The 27,920-nt window shown below is 38.6% G+C and overlaps 1 protein-coding gene across 2 annotated transcripts in view; it reads right to left on the reverse strand.

Annotated features, from left to right (window-relative positions):
• The window catches only part of KCND2 (potassium voltage-gated channel subfamily D member 2), a 375,371-nt gene that overhangs the window by 15,860 nt on the left and 331,591 nt on the right, over positions 1-27,920 (reverse strand). Inside the window, exon 5 of one of the 2 annotated variants that reach the window (XM_075208963.1) lies at positions 25,639-25,698. The exons of the other annotated variant lie outside the window; for it this stretch is intronic. Within the exon in view, the coding sequence (XP_075065064.1) occupies positions 25,639-25,698 (60 nt within the window). The remainder of the gene's footprint in view (positions 1-25,638; positions 25,699-27,920) is intronic. 2 annotated transcript variants of the gene reach the window in all.

The following is a 27,920-nucleotide window of genomic DNA, read 5'->3' on the forward strand; positions in this document are numbered from 1 at the left end:
TCCATATATAAACAATCACTAAGATTTATTGACCTTAGTCTGTGTGTGTGTGTATGTGTTAGGGAACTTAGACTGTAAGCCCCAATGAGGCAGGGACTGATGTGAATGAGTTCTCTGTATAGCGCTGCAGAATTAGTGGCGCTATATAAATAAATGGTGATGATAATAATTTGATATTAAGGAAGACAATAAATTGAAACCTAAAACAAAATAGTTTTTCAACATGGATTAATTTAGTAAAGGGATTTGTTATTCCACAATTATATATCCAAAGCCAGTCTGCATGCCTAATTTTGACGTATTTATGTTATGCTGTTGTTACTTTAGTTGTGTCAATGGGTGTTTTAAAATTTACAATAATAATATAATTTATGTTTTGAAGTGAATGCATAAGCTGGATGTTTTTATGACTTGAACATTTACATTAGAAATAAAAAGGGAAGGGGCTATAAAAGCAGGTTCCCTTTCCTCCTACATAAAAAGTATATAAAATGATAAGCTAGTGTATCCATATAGCCATTAGGCTGCTCCTTACAGTAATCATTTATAAAGATAAATAATACGGTAGCTAGGTAACAAGTAAACATTGTAGGATTCTAAAACATGTTCAGAACATTTTTCTTGTAGTAATCAACATTTACTTGCATTAACTATTCCTGCATTCAAGCCAATAGAAATATTCATTACAAATACATTTTCTGATTTGCAACGGATTTAAAACATGAAAATAATTTTGAATCTCTGCCTCATTTAAATCCACTTAATGTCTGAGCACAGAACTCTAATGCTTGGGAGAGATGCATCTGCTCTACATTAGACTTCAGTGAACTGTTAAACTGGACCTACAATGATTACTGTCTCTGGTGGGCTGTTGTGTACCAGAAAAGTAACTAACAGCTGTGAAAAGATTCACATCAACACAGACAAACACCATTAGGTGCAATTGTATAGGAGTGGCACGTAGAACAGGAATTAGTGAATTGTGGATTGGTTTTAAACAGAAGGTTATAGTCAAAACTTTTGTCTAATAATGTTATGTAAATAGAACTTTGTGGACTTCTTTGAGATAATTAAATGGATCCCAACTTATCCAGTTCTATATCAATGAATTGGAAAAAATACTGATATTTTGTTTATAAAGATAAGAGTTTACACATAACATTTAGTTGTCTAGTTTTTAAAGGTCATAGTTTTCATTGCAACAAAGCACTTCCACCTTCATTCGCCTATATAAAATAGTGTGTTAATGTGTACTTTGCAAACATCGACCATGCTCGCTCTATCTCACTCCAATTCATTCTTTAGATGTACCTTGCCTGTTTCTACCTACTTGTAAAGCAGCAATGTGATTATTTAACACATATTTCATCCAAATATTTAACGTGCTTAGACCATGTGTTATTCACTGCCTTAAATGAAGAATCGGGAAAGAGGTATAATTAAATTTAATGGAGAAACTGTGATGGTATAAAGGAAAGTAATTCCAATTCAGAAAGTTCTGTACAGTTTCTTCTTATGTATTTATTAAGTGTTAGGAGCATATCCAGCTAAAGACTGCAAATTTTCACTAGGCAAATTGTTTCAATGCAAGGGGTGCAAATACAATTCTTTCGCCATAAAGGGAAAATATTGCCAGCTTTTGCATTTAGCACACCCCAACTCTTAATCTGCTCTTACATTTTAAATTTGCCCCCCTTGAGAGCTATATGGCTTTATCAAGGTGCAAATCTGCACCTTTTAGCTGGGTTTACTCCTAACTCTAAATACAGTGGGCCTGATTCATCATGGAAAGTCAAAAAAAGAATAACTTTTCTTTTGGACAAACCATGTTACAATGCAAAGGGTGTAAATTAGTTTATTCTTTTGTACATAAGTTAAATACTGGCTGTTTTTCATGTAGCACACAAATCCTTGATAGCTTAATTTTTTCACTAAACTTTTAAATTAATCTAGGACATGCCCTATCCAAACTAGAAATCCTACCTCACATTTTAAATTTAACTACCCCTCCAATGCAACATGGTTTTGCCAAGGTACAAAGTTACTTCCTTTTGCATTTTTTTTCCTGGAAAATCTGCCCTCCTCAATTTCTCAGTTCTCCTGGTTTTCACTACTATTGAAAATTGACTTTACACCATGGAGGACATCAAAATGTTTATGCCGACTTCAATGAGGATTTTTAAGATTTCTATTATTTCGATTTAAGATGCTTTTGATGATTTTAGAATAGGCACAATTTGGTCATTCATTTTTGGTGCTGTAACCTGAAGTAAAATAAAAAAACAAAAATTGCATTTTTTTTATCTTTATTATATCATTTTATTATTTCACGACTTAATGGACAACAAATATTTTTAACTTACTATGCCAAATCTAAGTAACAGTATTTTATGCTATAAAACATAATACAATTAGCATTATATTTCTGCCAGTGTCATGCTAGTTTTCTGAAACTATTCATATATTTTGCTATTCGTTTTTTGAATAATCACTTTTCATAGTTTTCTTCATGATCGCTAATTAGTGTCTTTTGTTCTAAGCAACTGTGCTGAAAAGTGAAGGACAACACAAGATCATACAATTTAGATGCTAAAGAGAGGTTTATACTCTCCTAACTGATGAATTATTAGGCTTTCAATTCAAAAACAGTACGAGCAGCTGACAGAGTAAGATACTTCATTAGGTTTGTGATACTTTCCTATGTAAATATGACAGGAAGTAAAACATGTTCATTCTGTAGAATTCCAGGTGACAGAATAAGTTATTTTATGTAAAAGAATATGTTAGTCTACTAATCTATAGCCTCAGCTGCGATTATATTGCTTATTGCTACATAACAATGTGACATAAAACACCCATGATATCTTTAAAATATAAACAAAACATCTTCAAAATCAACAGGTAGCTTAATTTAGCACATGAATGACAAATGGTTGGCCAGGATGACCTGGGACAATTGAAGATTTAGCCTGGACAAGAGGTTGAGTTCATCACTTTGGCTCAGATATTATTGTTTGTTACCAGGAAAGTAACATATAGCTTTCACTTTGACAGGCCCCTCAATATTTACAACACCTATAAAAAGTAAAAACCTGACTTGAAACTATAATGTTATTACATCATTTTTGGATTTTTGACATGACTGTGGATAATGGAGCTTTATCCTTTTTTTATTACATTTACTTCTTTGAACCAGTAAATTCTATTTGTTTAATTGTTTTATGTACCTGCTTATGATTATATCATACTTGCCTACTCTCCCGGAATGTCCAGGAGACTCCTGAATTTCAGGGAGTTCTCTCAGACTCCCAGGAAAGTATTCCAACCTTCCAGATCCTGCATCACTTCCTTTGGATGGGAGTTGCGCAGTGAGGGGCGGAGCCCTGGTAACACAAATCAAGCTGTCATGCCAGGCCCCCCGCACTTGTCTCGTGGACCTCCCTCCAAGATCTCTAGATACTTCAATAGGAAAAGTGACATAGGCCGGAATAGACACTTAAATGCTTGAGATGTGAAATTTTTGAGGTGTCCTATGCTTACTTGTTGTTACATATCTAATTAGTCACTTTCGTGTTGCTCCCACCTTCAGAAGTTTGCACTGCAGACAAGTTTGCATTAGGTACATGATTAGATTAAACGGTAATAGCTCTGGTTGAAGCAGATGATAATCCTGCTTTAACTGTTATTCTTGGAATTTATTAGAGATACAAACTATTATACTTATAGCTGCTTGATATCAGTACTATTGCACATCACAGGCTTTATTGTATTGGCCTTGATAAGTAGTCTTGAATACCTAGGACCTAGGTAGTAGAATTTTAAGCAACATATGTACAATGTACAGTTTAAAACAAGCTGTACTAAATTAACCTCACAACCTAATGATAATGGGGAAGTATAACATCGCCTGGATCTGTTTTCCTTTCTGCCCTATCTTTATTAAAGTGCTGCATAAAATAGTCTTTGGAAGCAACACGTGCTTTGATTTGTGTGTGTGGGTTTCCATCACATGACATACGTTAATAACGGAAGGTAGCAGTGGCGTTTGCAGGGGAACAGCAGTTTATATCTGCCAATGGGATGAGTTGGGAAAGTGAGGACATTCCTTGCAAAGTACAGAGCATACATCGGTGTACTTAGATTTGCTGAGCAGTACACCAATGAGATTCCAATTTGCAGAGTGAGATTACTGAAATGAAATAAAGGGGCAGCACATTTTTAAAGGAGTTCCTCGCTGTGCAGAAGAGCACACAGCTATTTACACTCCACAAATGGAATGGAATTGTGCACCAGCTGTACACTGGCAGATATTGGTTTTTATCTTATACTTTGCATGAGATGCATCTTGCTCCTTCCAGTTGCACTTTACAGAAGACACACATTTCTAGACACACTTGGCGCAATATAAAACAAAGATTCAAACCAGGGCCGGACTGGGACTAAAAATCAGCCCTGGCATTTAAAGCACACAGGCCCACGTGTTGTGGGCTCCATGCACTATATTGTTGCACACTGATGCTGGCGCAGTACAACATGATGTAGTATGAGTGTGTGTGTGTTTGGGGGGGGGGGGGGGGTATTTATTTCTCCTAATGACCCGCAACATTACAGTATTAGCACCCCAATTACATCAATAAACACCATGACAATACATTATTAGTACCCAAATTACAGCAATAAATAACCCCCCACACACACTCATACTACATCAATCACCCCCACATTACAGCAACCGGCATCACCCCCCACATTACAGCATCCAGCATCACCCCCCACATTACAGCGTCCCGCATCACCCCCCACATTACAGCAACCGGCATCACACCCCACATTACAGCGTCCAGCGTCACCCCCCACATTATAGCAATACCCTCTCCTACTTATTAGCAATACTAAGCACCAAACACACTACAACATTGCCACCAGCACGCCACCCCATACTACAGCAATACCACCAATTATACAGACGCCACTGTAGGAAACAATGTTTTGCTTTTTTCAAATCTCCCACAAAATAGCAACAACGAACAGAGTACTTACACACACATATAGGTAACAGGTTCCCTATTCCCTCAATTAAATAGTAATGGCAGAATTTTCATGAATCATTCCACATGAAATAAAACTAACATATATCTAAAAAAAACATAACTATTGAATGATCAGTTGAACCCACACGGCCGCATTAAAAGTATTTCCATCTACAGCAAAATGTCACAGAAAAATATTTTTCTTTTACTACAGTAATTGGATATGCGTCTTTTCTATTCATTTTAAATAACACAGTATATAAATTAAGGGGGATAGAGGAGGTGGGTGAGAAATAATTGGATGTGATCCATCAGTTTGATTAGATAGGAAACATCTAGATTATTTACCTGGAGGCGTCTACCCCCTTGACTCACAGGCAGGGCTGACAAGAGGAATTTTGGGCCCCGATACAGCAACTTCTTTGGGCTCCCGTCATATTCAACAATGAAAGACTTGCCTTTGGCAGAAGTTCATATGATGCCACACCGTAGTGTGCCCAGTTCATATTATGCCACATCGTAGTGCCCCACGGTCATATTATGCCACATAGTATTACCCTCAATACATATTCGGTCATGCAGAAGTGCCCACAAATCATATTATGGCATAGTAGTGCCCCCAAATCATTAGTAAAGCTCAGATAAAAACTCATTCACAAATAAAAATTGGTACAGCATATCAGATACTGAGTGTGAGTCTCCCAAGAGCAGCTTAATACATCATTTACAATGCAAACAAAAATAGATATATTGACACAATTACAGATAAAATTTATGGCAAGCAATGTTTTTTCCTCTTAATTAAAAATCTCTGTACAGATAAATATGCAAAAAACATTACAGCGCAATAATGAGCAATACATAGTGTTAAACATTATTGGATACGCTGTAGTGTCCCCAGTTCAAGAAAGGATGGTTAAAAACATATTGCACACGAGAAAATATATGAACTTACCTGATTATGGCATACTGTGTTCTGTTCTCCTACTGGGCGCGCTGGGCGAGGAGGGATCAGCAGCTGTCAGCTCACACAGGCAGTCGGGAGCAGGAATAGAGGGCAGTGGTCGAAGCAGAAATTTAGGAGTGGGGGTATAGAAAATATAGGTGAATGGAGTATGAAGGCTTGTTTTTTTTTATTTTTTTAACACTTGTCCCCTCTGTGCATTTCCATTCTTCATTACTACTTGTGTTTTATGATGGCTGCATCCCTGACATTCCCATTCTTAAGATGTCTCTCCCTTTACACTTTCTTTTACCTATGCCCCTGCACCATCTTCTCCTTTGTCCCTCTCACTTAACCCCCTGCACCACCTTCTCCGCTGGCTCTCACACATCTTCCTGTATCACCTACTCCCCTGGCTCTCTCACACGTCTTCCTGCACCCTCTACCCCCCGGCTCTCTCACTCCTCTTCCTGCACCCCCTACCACCCTGGCTCTCTCACCCCCTCTCCCAGAACCCCCTTCCCCTTTGGCTCTCTCACCCCCTCTCCCAGCACCCCCTGGCTCTCACCCACTTTCCCAGCACCCCCTTCCGCTCTCTCACCCCCTTTCCCAGCACCCCCTTCCGCTCTCTCACCCCCTTTCCCAGCACCCCCTTTGGCTCTCTCACCCCCTCTCCCAGCACCCCCTGGCTCTCACCCCCTTTCCCAGCATCCCCTTCGGCTCTCTCACCTCCTTTCCCAGCACCCCCTTCGGCTCTCTCACCCCCTCTCCCAGCACCCCCTGGCTCTCATCCCCTTTCCCAGCACCCCCTTCGGCTCTCTCACCCCCTCTCCCAGCACCCCCTGGCTCTCACCCCCTTTCCCTGCACCCCCTTCCGCTCTCTCATCCCCTTTCCCAGCACTCCCTTCCGCTCTCTCACCCCCTCTCCTAGCACCCCCTGGCTCTCACCCCCTTTGGCTCTCTCACCTCCTTTCCCAGCACCCCCTTCGGCTCTCTCACCCCCTTTCCCAGCACCCCCTGGCTCTCATCCCCTCTCCCAGCACCCCCTTCGGCTCTCTCACCCCCTCTCCCAGCACCCCCTGGCTCTCACCCCCTTTCCCAGCACCCCCTTCCGCTCTCTCACCCCCTTTCCCAGCACCCCCTTCCGCTCTCTCACCCCCTTTCCCAGCACCCCCTTCCGCTCTCTCACCCCCTTTCCCAGCACCCCCTTTGGCTCTCTCACCCCCTCTCCCAGCACCCCCTGGCTCTCACCTCCTTTCCCAGCACCCCCTTCGGCTCTCTCACCCCCTCTCCCAGCACCCCCTGGCTCTCACCCACTCTCCTAGCACCCCTTGGCTCTCACCCCCTTTCCCAGCACCCCCTGGCTCTCACCCCCGCGACACCCCCCCCCCCCCGAAAATCGCGGCACCCCCGCGACCACCCCTCCGAAAATCGCGGCACCCCCGCGACCCCCCCCCTCCGAAAATCGCGGGCACCCCCCGAAAATCGCGGCACCCCCGCGACCCCCCCCCCTCCGAAAATCGCGGGCACCCCCTGAAAATCGCGGGCACCCCCCCCTCTTCAGTAAAAAAAAAAGCAAATTAGAAAAAAAAAACAGCAAACTCACCAGTGTAACTGGCTGCACAGCATAACGGGGAAGGGAGCTGGGGAGCGCGCAGCAGAGGTGGCTGGTTCCTGGAACCACCAGCCACCAAGAAGACAGGGGGAGTTGGGCCGGCCCATATAGCCATCGGCCCTTCTGGCATTTGCCAGAAGTGCCAGATGGCCAGTCCGGCCCTGATTCAAACACACAACACTGTTACATGTAACAAAGATAATCTTGTGTAACCCCCTGTCACTGTGTGTGGTGTGAGGTGCAAAGCGTACATAGTGCACCTCCTTCTCAAGCCCTGGGTGTAAATGATCAGGGGGTCCCTGCACATGCAGGTGTTTCATTGTAAGCAGCAGGACACAGGTGATGTCACTTTGTGGTGCAGTGCAATGAAAGTCACAATAATTTGGGCGCCAGACCATCTCTATGATAAACTGAACTCTTTATTTACACTCCTCTTCCTCCAGCACGATAATCATAATGGTTGCAGCAATAAAGAAATATATATATATATATACAGCTCCTTACTCTCCCCAGCACAGTTCTTAATGAGCACTATGAATACGGTTACAGATACATCGTGTTACTCCTCCTGCACACATCTTACACTGCTGGTGTTGTCACAGTACATACCAGGTTCTCCTGGTCACAGTAGTTCCACAACTACTCACAGTTCAGCCTCTGTTTCCAGTACACACATGCAGGAATCACAGGGTAGCTTACCTCCAGCACACACTTATAGCTCTGACCCTTTTTCACAGATATGCAAGAAGGGGAAAAATCCCTTGGGCTATAACACTCTTCACTAGTGTTGTCCATACTTGCCAACATGGGCAAGATGATACCCGCGAGGTCCGGGGTGCAGGTGGGTGTGTGGGGGTGGGGCTGGAAGAATCGCATCATTAGCCCCACCCCCAAAATGACATCACTACTCTGGACCCATAAAAACAGGGGGCAGGACAACAACGACGTGCCCATGATGTCACTAGGCCCCACCCCCTCCGTTTAGTCTACACAGCTGGCCAGGATACAGGAAAAATTATTTACAAACAGTACAGGGTAAGAATATCTCTTACACAACCATAAAAACAGCTGCTTCATATTACAGGGACAGATGATTGGCCAATTAATCACATTCATAAGGACTGATGGTCGAAGTTGTGAGTGGAGGGACCATGTATTGTAGATCAACCCAACATTATAGTACCCATCCCAGTTGGCAAGGACAGAAGCTGCTGTGTAATGGGCATTGAAATCTGTGTATCCCATCTCTGTTATACATAGACTCTAGAAACAGTCTATGTATAACCACATCAGAGTGGCTGTGAAAGGTTGGTTGAAATTAGTAGGTCCCCCAATGGCTGGTGATTGGTGACAGCTGCACCAAAATGATGGTACTAGCCCAGTTTTGTTAGCACAGGGGCTGCTCTATAATGAGCCCAGGTTTCTGTGGACACTTTATCTATTACACAGTGACACTAGAGAGATGATATTGTTGTCACATTTCAGGTCCCACTTATCTCCCAAGCCACCACCACACGAGGTTGGCTAGGAAGTCCCTGAAGCATACAGTGCTGGGACTGGTTGTAATTATTAGAGAGATTAACCTTCCATTGTTTAGCCCCCTATTTTAAAAGCATTCAGCCCACTATTGACTAGCCAATGGTTTGGGCACTGTTGGATAGGAGGGCATATTCTGGGTTTCTCCAAAATCAAAGCAGCCATCTCAGTTTGGAACAATGAATAGTGCAAAAAGGTTTTTGTGGACCCTGTGACCCTGTGAAGTGGAGTAGTTGCCTTCTCTTGTGGTGGTTCATTGTGTTTCTCTAGCCACCCCAGTACTTGTACTTTTCAGTCTTAAGTTGGTTGCAATTATTTACAAGGGTTTAGACCAGTGGTCAAAGTGGGAAATTACAGATGCTGGTATGAAAAATACTGCAAATGGCTGAGTACCTGAGGGCTGCTAAGGGGCACTGGAGCTTTAGTGATTTTGATAGAGTATAATTAATTTTAGATGCCTTTTAGTGCAAATAGGTTACTGTAATGTAATGTAAGAAATGCTAAACGAATACAGATGTGTGTCATGCAGAAACACATTTGCATATAATTATCCCAAGACAGATTCTTTGTTCGGCAACAGAAATATATTAAGTACTGTAATAAATTTCATTGATATGATGCAAAATGTGCTCTTACCTTCTCTCACACTTGCTTGGGAGAGAAGGTAAGATCCTGGCAGCTCCTCTGCACTAGGCAGCTTGCACTCTGGGGCGCTCAGCACATTTTTCCCTGGAGAACAACTTATACAGCCGCATGATGTGGTTTCCGGCGACCACGTTTTATTTTCTACACCATGCTTTAGCAATAGGTTACAGCCTCGTCTCCACGGCAATCTCCATACAAAATAGACTTCCCTCTTACCGGTACTTTTAAATGCAGGAACATACTATTTAAATTCAGAAATATACTTTACTTTACCAAAACCCCACAAAGGACACAATCCTTTACCCACACTGTCTGCAAATAATATGCTTACATGCTCTTCGTGCAAAGCAGAGCACATGTGCAACTTGGAAGTTAGTGGGGAGAAAAAGTACTGGCACATCATACCTGCACATACCGCCCCACTTCGAGCACTGATCTACACTCTATTCCCCTAGCACTGTCTAGTAAAAACATTGATCCTAGCTCTGACTAGCCTCAATTTAGACTCAGTCTCCGTCACCTAACTACCTTTCCCTACACTTCACCCTTGTCACAAAATCACAATCCTGCAAAGGGGTATTACAAATATTCTTCAGATATCCCAACTTGTTCCCTACCTGAATAGTAACATAAATACTCAGTCCAAACAAATCAATAAAACAAATCAAGGTAAACATGGGTTATTTTTCTCTTATGGTCTCCATTATCTGTGTCCAAGATGGCTCCTCTCTGCTCAGGTATCTGGTAAACTCTCCCACTCTCCTTTGTAAAGTTTTCTCCACTCTCTCAGGGTGTCTCTCTCTCCTTAATCCCTCTCTCTCTCTCAGACGTCTCAGACTCAGATTACTCTCTCTCTGACATGCTCCAGGGGACTTCAGGATGTCTGTCTCCCTGAGAGCCTCTCAGAATCTCCTTCACATGCTCCTCCTCTGCACTGCATGCTGGGAGATACAGTTCTCTGCTGGCAGGGGATGTACCTAAAGCGCATATGCGGCCCTCTCGGGTTGCCAACACTACATATCAATGAACTTTAATTATACAATGAAGTACATTCATTTCTATGGGGCTATATGCAAGTAGCTAATCAGAGCATCTTACTTATGCTCTAGCCAGAAAAAAGGGGGAGGGGGAATTTTAATCTGCTCCAAGGTAAGGATAAACCTCAAATTAGTATGGTTTATAATTAACATACACTATGAGGGGGTGCTCTCATGACTAGACGAATCTAGAGTTTAGAGGGAATACAGTTGATATTAGATATCGACTGAACAAAGTAGTGTGCGAGGCACTCCTATCCATAGGATTTGTAAACGTAAAATCAACTTTATTAGTTATTTGTTAAAAAGATTTAGACAAATGACCAAATGTCATAACAAACGGCGAATTAAAAATATAGATGTGAGAAAGATTGAAATGCAGTGAAAGAGAATATATAAAATTGACCCGTAGGGAAGGTCGATTGCCCCTATTAATTATCTATTCATATATTAGCTGGATATAGCTGATTACATAGGGGTTGGTCTAGTCTCAAATTGAGTAGTGGTTTTTAGGACCACTATTAATTAGTGTGTTCGGTCTCATCAGGGTATGAATTTATAGTATGTTTAGCTATCATTATAGCCATCACAGGGTCATTATACATCCCACATCAGTTAGGATACTGTCATAGATAAATATGAAGCGTTCTCATGTGTTATTAATGTATCCCCTGTGGGGAAAATATTAGGCTAGAGAGAGAGGGATTATGAGAAGGGTTTATATTCATGCACAATATTAGTCACTATAGTTAATTCCCACATACAATCCCAACTCTTATTGATAACCCTATATGAAAATGTGGTCATATGTATCTGCGTGATATAATCATGTATTGTTGCACATAACCTTTATTCCAGTGAAAAAATCTCTTATAGTCTATTTGCAGGTTAATAGTGGCAAAGTTGGGGATAAAGGGTCCTATCACAAAGATATCATATGTATAATAGTGGCACCCATCAATATGTATATTTTAATATCCAACCCAAAATATGATTAAACCAGTTGTAAACCTTGTTGTACAGAAAGAATATATATATAGAGGTTTATATATCCATCTGTTTTATTATTAGATATTATATTAGAAGCCACTATGTCTGCATAACAGTATCAGCAAGTGAGAGATCCCTCTGTGCAGAGTCTCAGAGCCGTGATGTCTGCCCTCAAATGGAGCTCTCTGAGCTTCCCACTGGGATCGTCTGAGCAACCCACAGATACATTGTATGTCCCTAAGATAAAGACCCTGAGATGGACTCCTATCAAACGATTTAAATTATCTAGTAATTACTTAGATATTGCCCTTGTTTGTGAGACACGACCGCGGTGAAATACCGCTGACCTGCTCCCTACTTCCGGGTCTTGTGACGTCACGCATCACTTTACCCGACGTACGATTCGCCAAAGCTTAATCATGGGAAAAAATGATTACGCTTTGGCGAAAAGTACGTCGGGTAACGTGACGCGTGACGTCACAAGACCCGGAAGTAGGGAGCAGGTCAGCGGTATTTCACCGCGGTCGTGTCTCACAAACAAGGGCAATATCTAAGTAATTACTAGATAATTTAAATCGTTTGATAGGAGTCCATCTCAGGGTCTTTATCTTAGGGACATACAATGTATCTGTGGGTTGCTCAGACGATCCCAGTGGGAAGCTCAGAGAGCTCCATTTGAGGGCAGACATCACGGCTGTGAGACTCTGCACAGAGGGATCTCTCACTTGCTGATACTGTTATGCAGACATAGTAGCTTCTAATATAATATCTAATAATAAAACAGATGGATATATAAACCTCTATATATATATTCTTTCTGTACAACAAGGCTTACAACTGGTTTAATCATATTTTGGTTTGGATATTAAAATATACATATTGATGGGTGCCACTATTATGCATATGATATCTTTGTGATAGGACCCTTTATCCACTACCTTGCCACTATTAACCTGCAAATAGACTATAAGAGATTTTTTCACTGGAATAAAAGTTATGTGCAACAATACATGATTATATCACGCAGATACATATGACCACATTTTCATATAGGGTTATCAATAAGAGTTGGGATTGTATGTGGGAATTAACTATAGCGACTAATATTGTGCATGAATATAAACCCTTCTCATAATCTCTCTCTCTCTAGCCTAATATTTTCCCCACAGAGGAGACATTAATAACACATGAGAACGCTTCATATTTATCTATGATAGTATCCTAACTGATGTGGGATGTATAATGACCCTGTGATGGCTATAATGATAGCTAAACATACTATAAATTCATACCCTGATGAGACCGAACACACTAATTAATAGTGGTCCTAAAAACCACTACTCACTTTGAGACTAGACCAGCCCCTATGTAATCAGCTATATCCAGCTAATATATGAATAGATAATTAATTGGGGCAATTGACCTTCCCTACGGGTCAATTTTATATATTCTCTTTCACTGCATTTCAATCTTTCTCACATCTATATTTTTAATTCGCCGTTTGTTATGACATTTGGTCATTTGTCTAAATCTTTTTAACAAATAACTAATAAAGTTGATTTTATGTTTACAAATCCTATGGATAGGAGTGCCTCGCACACTACTTTGTTCAGTCGATATCTAATATCAACTGTATTCCCTCTAAACTTATGCTCTAGCCAATCAGAGCAAAACCACTTTTTTTGGTTACTTGCGGAAGGCCCCTGGCCTATCATTCATGTCGCAACTTCTCCTGGAACAAGTCACTTGTCACTTATTAGGGTTTTGTTCATTTTTTTCCCAATGGATTCATGGAAAAAAGAAGATGATGATTATGACGATGATGAAGAAGAAAATGATCGTCTACAATGAATTAATGAAGTCAGCTATAGATAGAAAAACAGAAGATGAAGATTCCTATGGATTTAGACGTGAAATAAAGTGGAAACAAGAGCATGATTGAGTCTTTATATTAAAATAATTTTACATCGATGTGTGTGTTTCTTTACTGTCACTTAAATATGTGGCACTACTGCTCCCTTTACATGTGCCAGCATGCCTAAGCATTTAATGGCTGCCAGGGTTTATTGTGTCCTGTAGTACACACACTAAAGTGCTATTATTATTTACTATTTTATGTAGTACCCATATCTCCAATTGCAACAGGGAGGTAGGGAATAGCCCCAGCTACCACTATTATAGGGGGAACCCACTCTGCAAATTATGAGGGACCATCATCGTGCTGGGTACAGATTTTGTGGGTTATGCTGATGAACAGAGATCTAGTATGTGGCCACATAAAGATACACTTAAATAATATCTTGATACCCTTATGCATGTCTTGATAGGCTTCAAGGGAGCCTAACCAAAAAAAGACTGGTACATAACACTTCTATTCAGCTATATGGTAGTTGTGTGTTGTCATAATCAAGCATGTGTATTATTGTCTCCATGGGCCTGATTTATTAAGGATTTAATAAGGAGTGTAAATGTTGTTACATGCCGTATTTAGCGTAAAATTGCACTATGTATGCTCAGAACTGACGCATATGCCAGAGTACGCAGCAATGTCCAATTCATCTTCAAGCAAAAGGACCCTTACTGAGGAGCTAGCTGGGCTGGAAGGCAGGTGGGCATCTGCCCCCTGGCCGTTCCCATAGTGGGCTACCTTAGGCTGGGTTACTAGGACACCTTCATTTTATTTTCCTTTTAAATGTTCCTAATAGAGGTGAGTCTTGTCCCCCAGGCTAAACTTTGTCAGATCTCCCCTGACCTTACTCCAGTCTACGATTTCATGCGTGGAATGGGAAGAGGAATGGGCATATGCATGTAGTTAATGTACGGTAAAGACGTAAACAGCAGCATCCAATTTATGCTTTGGGCATCTCAAAGGTACGTGATTTTCAGTCGTATCACTTTCTAGTGATGGCTGTGTATGCATGCTAGAACACGTGTCTGCAATCAGGAGCAACTTTAAAAAATAAGTTTCTGTATAATAGACATTCAAAACATTATAATAAATGTATTTTATGGAAAACATTTTTATAATAAAAAATAATTAATTTTTTAATGTTTTGGTATTAATGACTATGGACCTGATTCATTAAGGATCTTAAATGAAGAAGTATCTTATTTCAGTCTCCTGGACAAAACCATGTTACATTGCAAGGGGTGCAAACTAGTTTTCTGTTTTGCACATAAGTCACTGACTGTTTTTTCATGTAGCACACACATATCAACTTTACATTTCAGTGTACAAACAAGCTATCAAGTATTTGTGTGCTATATGAAAAAGCAGTCAGTATTTAACTTATGTGCAAAACAGAAAACTAGTTTGCACCCCTTGCATTGTAACATGGTTTTGTCCAGGAGACTGAAATACGATACCTCTTCATTTAAGATCCTTAATGAATCAGGCCCTATATTATTAACAGGTGACATTAATTGAACAGGTTTTTTTATTGTCTATGTGTTCTTTTGGGACTTTATATTCCACATATATATTGGACATATCCTGCAGTATATTGTCTGTTAGAGCAGAACAGCCCTAGACCCGTTTTCATCAACAGACGTATCTTCAGATCCGCTCCTTTTTGAATACTGAAGTGCATATGCCCGATGTACGTGCGTTTTTAAAGAAATGCACATTATGTTCATTTTGCATTTGTTAAGGAATCAGGCCCTATATGTTTATTTTCTGGTATGGATAAGTAGGAAAGTATTCGGTAATGTATGTATAATTTAACACTAAACTTCAACTTGCAGTCTTTTTTTAGTACACTCTTCACGTTCCCTGGCATTAGCTGGAAATGGGTTTATAAACTAATTTCAAACTCGTTTAGCTGCAGTTTCCAGATCTACTTCATAATTCAGGAAATTAGTTTGGAAATAGTTGTCATCATCATAATTCACCGGATTTGCCTTCCTTACAAAAAGAGCTTTAATTAATAGCTGGATTGTATGCTTATTAATTGGCTACAAAACTCCTTCAGATACAAAATATGTTCCACTTAAATGTTGCTTTAGTCTACGTTATACAAAAGTACATTTAATGTTTTGTCTTCTCTAAAAACAATGGACATATTGGGGCATGTTTCACATGCCAGAAGTCTTGTTACATGCACACAATTGTATGCTGTTTCTCAGATGTTTTATAAATATAATTTAATATCATGCCCTGAGGATGTTCATCTTATGATATGATCCTTCCATCCCTCCTCTCCTTCCCCTCCGTGGTGCAACAACACACACAGGGATTTTTGTCACATACTTCTTTCATGTACTGCTCTCTTGGAGAAACACTGTAAGGACACAGTTCTGAATTAATGTAATTTATCGTCATCATCATCACCAGCTTCACTTTTGCTCTAGTAGGCTGTGTGTGTGTGTGTGTGTGTGTGTGTGTGTATACCTATATCTATCCATCTCTCTCTCTCTCTCTCTCTATCTACTTTACTGAAAGAACCGTTAAAATTCTGTCCAAAGCTTGAAAAATAACTAGAGGAGATTTGGAGATTGGTCTGTCAAAGGTAAATTAATTTCACCCCCCCAAATATTTTCTCTGATGACATTATTTAAAACTCACATAACAAGTGGCATCCTTATTGAAGTCACTGATAATATTACATAGAACATTAATACATCTTATTATCACTGTTCACTGATATCATAGATCATCTACGGCCAGAACTGTAAGTAAACATTTGGTGGCCGCATAGCAAAATTTTGCAAGTGACCCCAAGGCTTCTAGGGAGGGATACCCTGTTTTCCCCTCCCCTCCCCTCACCTTGGCATGTCAGTCATCCACTCTGCTGCACGTTACTTTGCACTGTCTGCTCAGGGGGGAGAAAACATCCCTTTCCGGCTCCCGTGCTTGGCATCCTGAGGATCAAATGTATTGTGTTGTCAAGTGTCATGCAGAAGGCAGCTCATTAAGCTCACCATGAACACCACACTATTCTCCTCTGAGCACAGTGCCCAGAGAAGATGACAGAGGGCTGCCAGATAATTTATAAATAATGTTTATTTCAGACTTAAAAAGGTAAAATGGCTGCCAGTATTTCCTTAAGTGACGGTCAAGTAATTAAAGTGGCTTTCTGAATTATATCTACACAGGGATGATGGTATCATTGCTTGCACACACACATAGGTCTGTTTTTAATTTAAAAGTATAGTCAATAATTTATTTTCATGTATCTACAGTTAAAATTGTCTAAGTTTTTCCCAATAGAGGAGATAATGTTACTAACTCTTCCAAATCTGTAGAATGGTCCTCTAATGATGTATATTTAATAGTGATCAATAGATCAAATATGATGAAAGCAGTGGATTAGTTCAGTTCTTGAAATTGACACTTGGCATCTGTATTATGTAATATGTCGAGCAGAATAAATTCACCCCTTCAAAAAATGTTCCTATAGAATGTTAATCGTTGATTACTATCAGTAATCTGGATTCCTAATCATGTAGCCAGTGCACTAAATAAAACATCATTCTTGGTTTTCAGAATCATGTGAAATGTTTTCACCTCTAGAGATGTTCAATCAATCTAGTCTAACTGCCGAGGTTTGAAGTTTTCATATATATTTCAAAGTTCACATTTGTGGCTTGTGGTTCACGTTGATCATTGTGGTTCTTAAAAAAGTTAAAAAGCATTATACAATGATGCATGTTCGAGCTTAAATGGCTGCACTCTATTCTATTTGTAAGATTTTTTAAGTTTAAAAACCAAACATTATTTGAGTTTCAGTTTGAAAATATCGCAGAATGTAACCATTACTCTCAAAGCTCAAATGGATGAACCTGTTCACATTGCTTGCATTTTGCTCAAATATTTAGTCTTTTTTTTTAAAGTTTGACAACTTGTTGGCAATTTTTGAAATTTAGAACCAGTTTGAAATACCGACTTGAGAATCATTTTGAAACAATTTTTGACCATTTCTATTCACAAATACCATTATTTTTAACAATATTTAATTTTCGTTAACAATAACTAAAAATCTGACCTTAACTGTCTCAATCTAAACGATTACATGATAACAAACCAGAATTACCTCCGGTAACCGGTTACATGACTGTAAAATCAATGCACCCAGTAAAAACCAAATGTCAGAAAAACTTATCACAATCCCAGAGGAACAGATAGTCAATTCGATTATGGGTACACCATTAGAGTCAAATACAATATGTATACTCCTGACATTTAGTGTTAAAACGGACAAACAGTGGTGCTCTATGGTTTTCATCAGCAACCCGGTCACACAATCAAAGATTCAGTCAGTAATATCAAACAAAGAAACTAAAAAAAGCAAACCAACACGCTCCCCTAAAATAATATAACAAGGAACAACAAACAAATTGAAATGAAGAAGAAACGGTACCAGAACAAATCACTACATTACACATAAATTACACTAAAATAGATTGTAACCAAATTGCAATCCATATCAGACATATCCCTCTATGTCTCACTCAAAAGCATGTTAGAGAAACAGAAACAGAAGCATAAAGAACCTTTGGATAAATCATATCTAACATATAAATGCAGTGTACCTTGCAATGCAATAGCATGCTACCATGATTGCCATCTTGCAGCTGTTTCCCAATGTGATCAATCACCACACCTGTCAATTTCTGGATTTGAGGCTTTACATTTGTGAAGTGCCCTGTAATGGGTTTGCTAGGATCTAGTCTCATTTTTTTGATACTTTTTAATACTGATGCTTTTGAAATCTCCTCTTATATGGTCCAATGGTTTTACCAACACAGAACAATGATAAGAGAGATTTCAGCATATAGTCACAAAAATCAGTGTTACATATTAGCAGTTCTCAAATATAACTTTGGCTACCATAAAATATTGCTACATATCATAAAATTACACAAGAACACAAATGACATTTAAAGCACCTTACCATATTGGAAATTTTAAAGGGATTTCAGGATTGAACCAAAAAAATCTTTAACATTTTTATCCCTTCTGTACACATAATTTGATCTTGTTTAATATCCAAGACTCTGCTCGAGTCAGCTTCCAAGATGTTAAGGCTAAAGTAATTAGCCTTCTTAACAAGAAATTAACAATTATTAAACTTGAAAACAAATGGAACACCATTAAACAGGGATTTCTGTATAAAATTCCACCCACTCTCCATCTAGCCTTAACTAATTCTGATACAAAATGCAACCGATATCATTGGATACATTTATAAACTGGATAAAAACATGTCAGTATTACTAAAACCTAGGAAGATTGTTAGGCTGTCGCATTAAAGTTGAGGATGGGCACTATTGTACCATAAGTGGGAAATTCTGTCAGAGAGTTTAGGGTTAGAGTTATAGTATAAAGAAGTAGAGACAAAATGAATGAAAGAAATCTGGTGAAAATTTTATTTTAAACTTATTATTTTTAAATGACAATTCATAGAAACAGAATAAGCATGACCAAATTTTCAACAATGCAACAATAAAAGGACAAATGCAAGAAAAAAAAAGAACAGTAACAGAATGTCATTTTAACAATTTTTAAATATAGATTAAAGGGGTAGGATGAGGAGAATGGGAGTGGAAGGGGGAAGGGAGAAAAAACAGAGCATCAAACTTGAAGTATGCGAAAAGACAAATGAGACCATGTCCACAAAACTATTGTAGTGAAACCAGATTAAATTGGTGATTGTATTGTGAAGGATCAGTAGAAAACACAATATTCAGCAATTATGGAGTAACAGGAGTGGGAGAAGCAAAGGTTCCCATTTGTGATCAAATTTATCTGCTTTTACTTGAAATTGAAAATTTCAATTTTTATTCCATAGAGGCAATAAACCAAATATTATATGGTTTAGAGGGAACATGGAACACAAGTCCTTCCACTACCCAACTACAAAATATTTGGCTGCATTTAAAATATGAGAAACAGGTTTTTAAGACTATGGTTCTAAAGCAGGTACAGGGAATCATAAAAGAGCAGACCAGGGCAAAAGTCAAAATTTAGTGTCCAGTATCTGTTTAAGTATTGTATGAAATTCCATCCAAAATATTCAGGTACAATGCCACCAGATATGGATACAAACACCTTTCTGTGCTCAATCCAGCCAGCACAAGGGAGAAATGGATAGAAATACCCTATGCAGTCTTATAGGCACAAGGTACCATCTCATATACATTTTTTACAATCTATCAAGGGGTTTGTATGTTAACAATAGGCAAAATTGCCAAAACAGAGTGTAAAATTCTCCTTTGTTTTGCAGAAGGAGATTATTAAATTGAGATAATAAACTGAAGGGGCAATTAATGCATTGTGGATGGACACACAGTAATTTTCAGTCTGCAATTAGTAGAATTTTACATTAGCTCTGAGCTGGTAGAGATTAACTTTTTAAATAGGGAGCATTTTAATAGGATGCACGCTCCAGTTGCAATTCATTGGAAAGGTGCATTTCCAGGACCACATTGCTCTGTTTTAAAGAAAAGTTGTAAACACACAAAGATGCCACATATAACAAAAGCAGTTCCAATGGAAAGTCCACGTGAAATACAAAGGGCTAAATTCAGTAGACAGATTAGGAGAACATTACCCCCTGGACTGAACTTCCCCATTGTGAGTAGTTTCTCAAACAGTTGATTTATACTATTTAACCATCATAATGTCTGGAGTCCCTAAATAGAAATGTTTATCTTATTTCTCATGTTGACATAATAGGAAAACTGGTATATTTGTGGACATACTGTAAGGATTTTGCATGGGGCAGTATTTTTTATGGATTATTAAATTTATTTCTAATATATAGTCATAGAGTCTACTGTTATATATAATTCAGTATGTTTTTATCCGTTCTTTAATTCATTTGTATAATAAACAGAATTTATCTCTTTTATTCTCTAATACCAACATTTAATACTTTTTAAAGCAGAACTTGCATTCTTTATAATATATTTTATGATATAATTATCATATATATTGATCTACTGTATTATTGAGTATACTTTACAATATACAATACACACTCTTTATTCTTCCCAAAATATGTATGCTTCTATCTTGGCACTTATGCTATTTTCACTGTACACCTCTTCTCTTGGGTAACTAATTCGATCATTCGGCCTCCAGTACCACCTTTACGTTGATGACGCCCAAATATATATCTCTTCCGCTGATCTCTCCCATTCTGTACTATCTTGTGTAACTAACAGTTTTTCTGCTATCTCTACATGAATGTCCTAACGATACCTAAAGCTCAACATGTGCAAAAATAAAATGTATCATCTTCCATTCTGCCGGAGTCATCACCTCTCCTCAGATCTCCCTCACTGTCAATAACACCACAATTTCCTCACTTCTCCCAAGCTCTGCCCTCTGCTTTATTCCTCACATCCAGACTCTCTCCCAGTCCTGTCAACTCCACCTTAAAAACATTGCCAGTATGCGCCCTTTTTTTTACCCAACATGCTACCAAAACTCTTATCCATTCTCTCAACATCTCCAGTCTTGACTACTGCAACCTCCTGCTATCTGGCATTACCAACACCCATATATCCACATTTCAATCCATCCTAATTCCTGCTGCAAAACTGATCTTCCTCTCTCACTGCTCCACATCTGCTGTACCACTTTGCAAATACCTACATTGGCTCCCTGTGTCCTCCAGAATCAAATTCAAATTACTCACCCTTACCTACAAAGCCCTCAACAACACCACCCTTGCATACATCTCAAAGCTCATATAAAAATACTCTACCTCCCACTCTCTTAGATCTACCTCTGACCTGTGCCTTGTCTCGTCTCTGATAACCACCTCTCACTCCCCCTATACTATTAACCACTTATAGAATTCCTTACCATGGCCAATCAGGCTTTCCTACAGCCTCCAAATCTTTAGATGCTATATGAAAACCCATCTCTTTTTTTAGACCTTAGCTTATCCCCAATGATACTATTAACACTAATGCACTCTTACAACTGTCACAATCTCCACTCTGAACCACACTTGCTCCTCTTGTTTCAACTGTGATATCTCCCACTTAGAATGTAAGCTCTCTAATGAGCAGGGTCCTCCACAACTTTTGTTTTCAAGTCTGCATGTATTTTGCCTACCTTGTATGTCTCTGTTTTATGTCCTGTTTTCCCTGCTATACAGCGCTAATGAGTACTGTGGGGCTTTACAAATCTATGATAATAATAATAGCTTGTACTTTGTATTGTATGTCAATATAGGTAACGGCAGCAGGGGTATTGTGTATTGATAACACAATCTTGTAATTAGGGCATTTGGGTTGCCCATGCTAGGTACTTATGGTCAGCTGTGTGGCTCTTGACCCTCCCAGTCAACTGAGGGCAGAGTCATTCAGTGCCGGGTGCTACTCAAAAGTAGTTTTTGTTGCATATTATGCTTTCTTTGCTTTTATTCCCACTGGAATAGATCTTTTTTTCAGAGAACCTTTATCTAATAAAAATGTACTTTTAAACAAAGCATTAGTGACCCAACTGACATTATGTTTTTGCCACATGTTTAGCACAGTTGCTACTACACTGTACTAATCATTTACATTACTAGACTGGTGCTGGTCCACATTATTATAGGGGGACTTTATATTGTGGGTTTCCCTGTTTTAGAGTGACCAGCCCAGCCAAAGTAATTACTTACTGAGGTCAGAAGAAGAGATTGTCCTATTTTCCCCATGTATAATATATGCTACTGGACCTTACTTGTGGCTCCTATGGTAATGTCAATGGCTTCTTTGAGCCTGCTTAGAAAGCACATGTCACATAACTAACACATTTAATTCTGAACTCAGTAACAGCAGAACTCTATTTCAAGGTTTAAGCTCACACAACCCTTAATATATTCATGCTTCTGTGTCTGGAATAGCTGGAGGTTTTTACATGCTAGAAGGCCTACCATTTTTAGCCTCTATCTCAATTTAAATACTCATATTATCAAATTGTTTATGTTGGTACCCCCACAGTTCCTTAAAAGAGATCCAACATTTCTCTGAGTTGCCTTGCATATATAGGAGTCCTGCTTTTCACAGCCCCAGTTTTCACCACTGGAAATCTGATTATTTGAGTGATAAATTTCCACATTCAAGGCTTGATATGCTTACTGTAGATTTTCAGGATCCTTTTAATTCTTTAGTGCAGTTGCCATCCATAGTAAAGCAACATTGTTCATGTTAGAAGGGCATACTTACCCACTTTTGAAGGCAGCTGTCTGGGAGGGGTTCCGTCGAAGAGGCGTGGCCACGTGTGGTGCACTGTTAGGCTCCGCCCCTGCCAATATTATGTAATTGCGGCCAATCACAACTGGGGGGAGTGGCCACAAAGCCACATTTGGCCCCGCCCCCACCCATCTTCAACAACAGAGACAGCTGGATCCGGGATTTTTGCCTGCTCTCTCGGGAGTCCGGGAGAACTCACAAAAAATCGGGGGGTCTCCCGGACATTCCGGAAGAGTAGGCAACTATGTAGAAGGGTGACACATCTATTTAATTAAAAACATAGCAGATGTACACTGGGTGAAAATGAAAGCATGTAGCAAGCAAAAAATAAGAAGCAAGTCACATATTAAATATTGTATTCCAATACTGTGAATCTGTTAGCAGAGTTTAGTTTATGGTATTTTTAAAGACACATTTACTATTTTTTCCACCAGGCCATCAAACTGGAGTTGATGAAATGTGAAGATAGGTTTTAACGTTAGCCAACCCATGGTAATAATTCCAACAGTTCCATAACTATGATCTTTGCTGAAATATATCTCAAAGATGTAGTACTCTGATTACCAGACACCATAATTAACATAATCCCCATTTGTCAACTGAAGCATAACTAACAATCATATCTGTGATTGGAAACATTTCTCGATAGTCTCTTAAGTCAACCCTTCACAAATGTGTTTCTCAATCATCTTGCAAGACACTTATTAGTCTTTGCTAATGGCCATGCATTTATTTGACATTATGGGCCCCTCACAATTTTTGATACAGGAGGCAACTTATCCATGAGAGAGGAGTTTGATAAATGTTATATGTCAACTATTTAATAAAGTTATTTTTTTTCATAATCTAAGTCCTTGCAATAGTAGCCAAGGATCCCATAAGACCACCCCCTTAGTCCCTGTCTGTGGGTTGCCGTCCTTGCAATTACATTGTTTTTATCAGTGATACGTCAAGTAGATGCCGATCTTTTCCACAGATTTCATCCTCCAATCTGTGTTTCTTGGACCTGGACCATAACTCTCCTGCACTGCGTTTCATAGATTATTTCTGCTCTAATTATTACTCTAAAAAAGTCATCTAGTTATTGTGATATCTGCTATACTTATGTGTAGTAGATGATGATAAGATAAGCAAAATGATTGTTCTCACTAAACTAACATCCCTCGTCAGAGGAGGCAATACTTGAATTCATCCAATGATTAGCTATTAAAGTTATTGTACTGTACTCCGCAGCTGCCCTTTTGCTAGTTATGCGGTTGATGTATTTGAATAGTGTTTTTTTCTATAATGTATTAAAAATGCTATAATTAAGCTACTAAAAAGGTAATAGTTGTAAGTACAGTACCTACATGTTTAGCTGATTATCCTTGCTGAGTCACATTATGTAGATGTATACAGTATGCTCTACATTTTACATTCCCTGTAGATGTGCATCCCATTGTAAATCCAGTGGATGTGATTGCACTAGCTAAGAGGCCCTTGTTCTGAATGAGACTCTTAAAAATCAAGTCTCTGTTTGTGGTTTCCCAGATTACCATCTAAATTATTATAAAAGCTTCTATACATTTTGAAGCTCCTAGGTAAAAACATAGTCTAATTATGATGATAGCGGCTCAGGGTTAACAATATATTTTGGCTACAGTACTGAACAAGGGCAAATTCTACACTTTGGCCTTGATTAGTAAATACAACTGCGTGCTCACTGCATTGCCAGTCATACAGAATATATAGGAGATATGTATCAGACATTCTTAAGCAACATTCTTATGATGCAAATGTTCTGTCTGATGTAATATTTTGTAGGTAGTAGTTATTTTTTACTTTACCATTTAAAATGTTTATTTTTTTCTTTTTTTTTCTTGAAGTAGAATATAGTTGCTAGTTTAAAAAAATCATGCCCTAATGATTTGGGCTTTATAAGTATCTTGGAAAATAGTTTGAAATCTATAATTAGCATTAACCTAAATTCTTAGTAATTTTATTATACAGAAATGATTCTCATTGTTACCCGATATCCAAGCAGTCTAATATGAGAAAATTTAGAATATTATGCTTCTAAAATAATATTATGTTTCTTCTTTTACAAGATTATTAGTAGAAAATACAGTAAAATCAAAATACACTGCTTATGTTTATAACATATTTCAAAGATTTCACAGAACATGACGACATACACACACAAAGGGCCTGAGTCATTAAGGAAAGTAAGGTAAAAAAAGGAGTAAATGTTCTCCAGGACAAACCATGTTACAATGCAAGGGCTGCAAATTAGTTTATTATTTTACACATAAGTTACATACTGGCTGTTGTTTCATGTAACACACAAATACTGGATAACTTTATCTTTACATGTCCTACCCCAAATATAAATCTGTTCCACATTTTAAATTTAGCTCCCCCTCCAATGCAACATGGTTTTGCCCAAGTGCAAAGTTACTCCTTTTTATGCTTTGCTCTCCATAATGACTAAGGCCCAAAATGTCTGATTTGATTCAGATGTAGGTCACCTTCAGAATTCTGAATACAAGCACATTTATCACTTCTCTTTTGGTAAATTGAAATAATCCAATAATATTTATTACCACAATTGTATTAGAAATGAAGGTGAATACTAATCTTCCACAATCAGAAGAAACACTGAAATGGTACCTGGATGTTGGGTGGAGAACTTATTGGTAAGATGAACTGATCCACAACCTGAGATAACCCCTACATGTAATGTGATGACAGAAAAATAAGGAAAATGGAGATTACTTAGATGACAGTGGCAGATGTAAAACAGAGAGAAGACAAATGTTCTAACATTATATTTACCTGAAGAAAAGATGCAGAAAAGGAAATCCTTCTAAGCAATTTTTATCCCAGTAGATACCGCATCTCATCCTGAAAATCAGTTTTCTCAGAGTTGCATATCTCAATTATACAGAAAAACTATCATGACAGGAGCAGCATACACAGTAATGTATCATGAAATCGGGGGAATAAAGTTTATGTTTACATATATGTAATCTGTTCATCACAAAAATATGTCATTCTTGCCTTTATTTAATATAGTGGATTATGTTTGCTGCTCTTGTTGTACATCATTTTCAGGATTCAGTTAAATTGATCTGTAAGTGCGCAGAAGTAAATATTATTTTGAGTAAATTAAAAATAATACTTTAATTCGCAGTAACAGCATTTTCCTGTAGAAATGTATTTGTAGGAGTTGATCAGGAACGTAAGGCAGTTAACGTAAATCTAGTTTTGTAGGATTTGCCTGGTGGCTATATATGATATATAATGATGTAATGCACATAAAATATAGGTGTAGATGGAGCTGTATTTACCATATAGACCAAACATGGCACATGCCTAAGGCAGCACTGCTCTTCTGTATGGTACAAATTAATCAGCTACAATGGCCCTTTCTGCACAATTAAGAGCTTTGAATTCTTTACTCACAAATTACACAAGTAGGAATAGTTTAGATAATAAAAGTTATGATACAAAAGTTCTATGAAAGTAGAAATAAATGGAGAAATGTTTGTAAATTATATGTAGGCTTTGTGATCAGTGATTATTGTTGGCATTGGTTATATGTTGTTAATCAGTGAAATAATAACTTGAATATTCAATAGGAACATTTGTGCAGTACTTCTGTAGCACGGGCATTTCTTACTAGGCAGCCTATAAACTACCTGGGACTCATTCTATGGGGTCTCATTCATGAAGCCCACTGGATGCACACTTTGGTTTTGCACCAGTGCACCCAAACGCTCTTGGGAGAAGTTTCTATAAACTAGGAGTGTGCTTACAGGTGCAGAGAGCTGGAAACATTCCTAGGAGACTTACTGTGTACAAGTATAAATGTCCAGCTTCCTAACACTTTACAATCAAAACTTTTCTGAAATAAAACTTTTCAAGTTATCTCTTAAAAAACTGTACAGTTTAGCCCGATTTACTACTTAAATTAATAATAAGTGAGGGGATTCTTTTTATTACATGTGTCATTTTTTTGTGTATATGAAGTTGCTTTTTAAATTGGGCAAGTGGTGCCTAGAGATTTACAGTTACCTGCCAAGGTACTCAAAGGTGCAAAATACATCTCATTAAAAGTATAGGGTGAGACCTCATCTCCACAAGCTAGGATCTGGTGCAAAAATCAATTTCCTTTATGGAGTGGAAATGGCTATGCTTGCTTACACACTCTTCTGCAAATGAGCCCTATTTTAGTAACCAAGCTCTGCAAAAAAGAAATTTCATTTTGCACTGCTGCACAAAACTAGGTGCGCCAGTGAGCCCACACCGTACTTAGTAAGGAATGCCCTCACTCCTCCCAACTCCTGTCAACGGTTGGCGCAAACATCTGTTTCTCCGCAAATCATGCTCTGTGAGCTTATGTGTATGGGGTGGGAAACTGGGCACACCTGCGACAATCCACATGCACAGAGTCACCAAAGAAGATACTGCGGTGTGTCTCATCTGTTTTGTTTAATAAAAGAGGCCCACAATCTCCTTCACAAACCACCAACTGAACAGACTGGTGTTATCTGTACAACATTTTATGGGCACTTCTCTATACACAACTACAACTTTCATCTATTTTAGGACAATTGGCCCAATTTATCACTATCTTACCCCCTAGAAACAGTACAGGAGTACATAGCTCCAGAGAAGTACACACAAATTCACTTACTAAATCATTAGTCTCTTAACTCACAGACAACTGCTGCCTAGAAACTACAATTGCTTTTATAGATTGCCTTTTGCTGGTTTCTTTCTCAAGCACTTTACCATGGCAGAACATGGAGAGAACAGTTTTGGAATGCTGGCCCCAATGACTGCTACACAAGAAATGCCCTTGATTGCAGCCATTTCTAACATTTGTTGTATAAGACTTACAGTTTATAGTAAATATAATTGCCTGTATTTCTATCAATATTCACTAA

Source organism: Mixophyes fleayi, chromosome 4 (assembly GCF_038048845.1).
Source record: "Mixophyes fleayi isolate aMixFle1 chromosome 4, aMixFle1.hap1, whole genome shotgun sequence".
NCBI classification, from domain to species: domain Eukaryota; kingdom Metazoa; phylum Chordata; class Amphibia; order Anura; family Limnodynastidae; genus Mixophyes; species Mixophyes fleayi.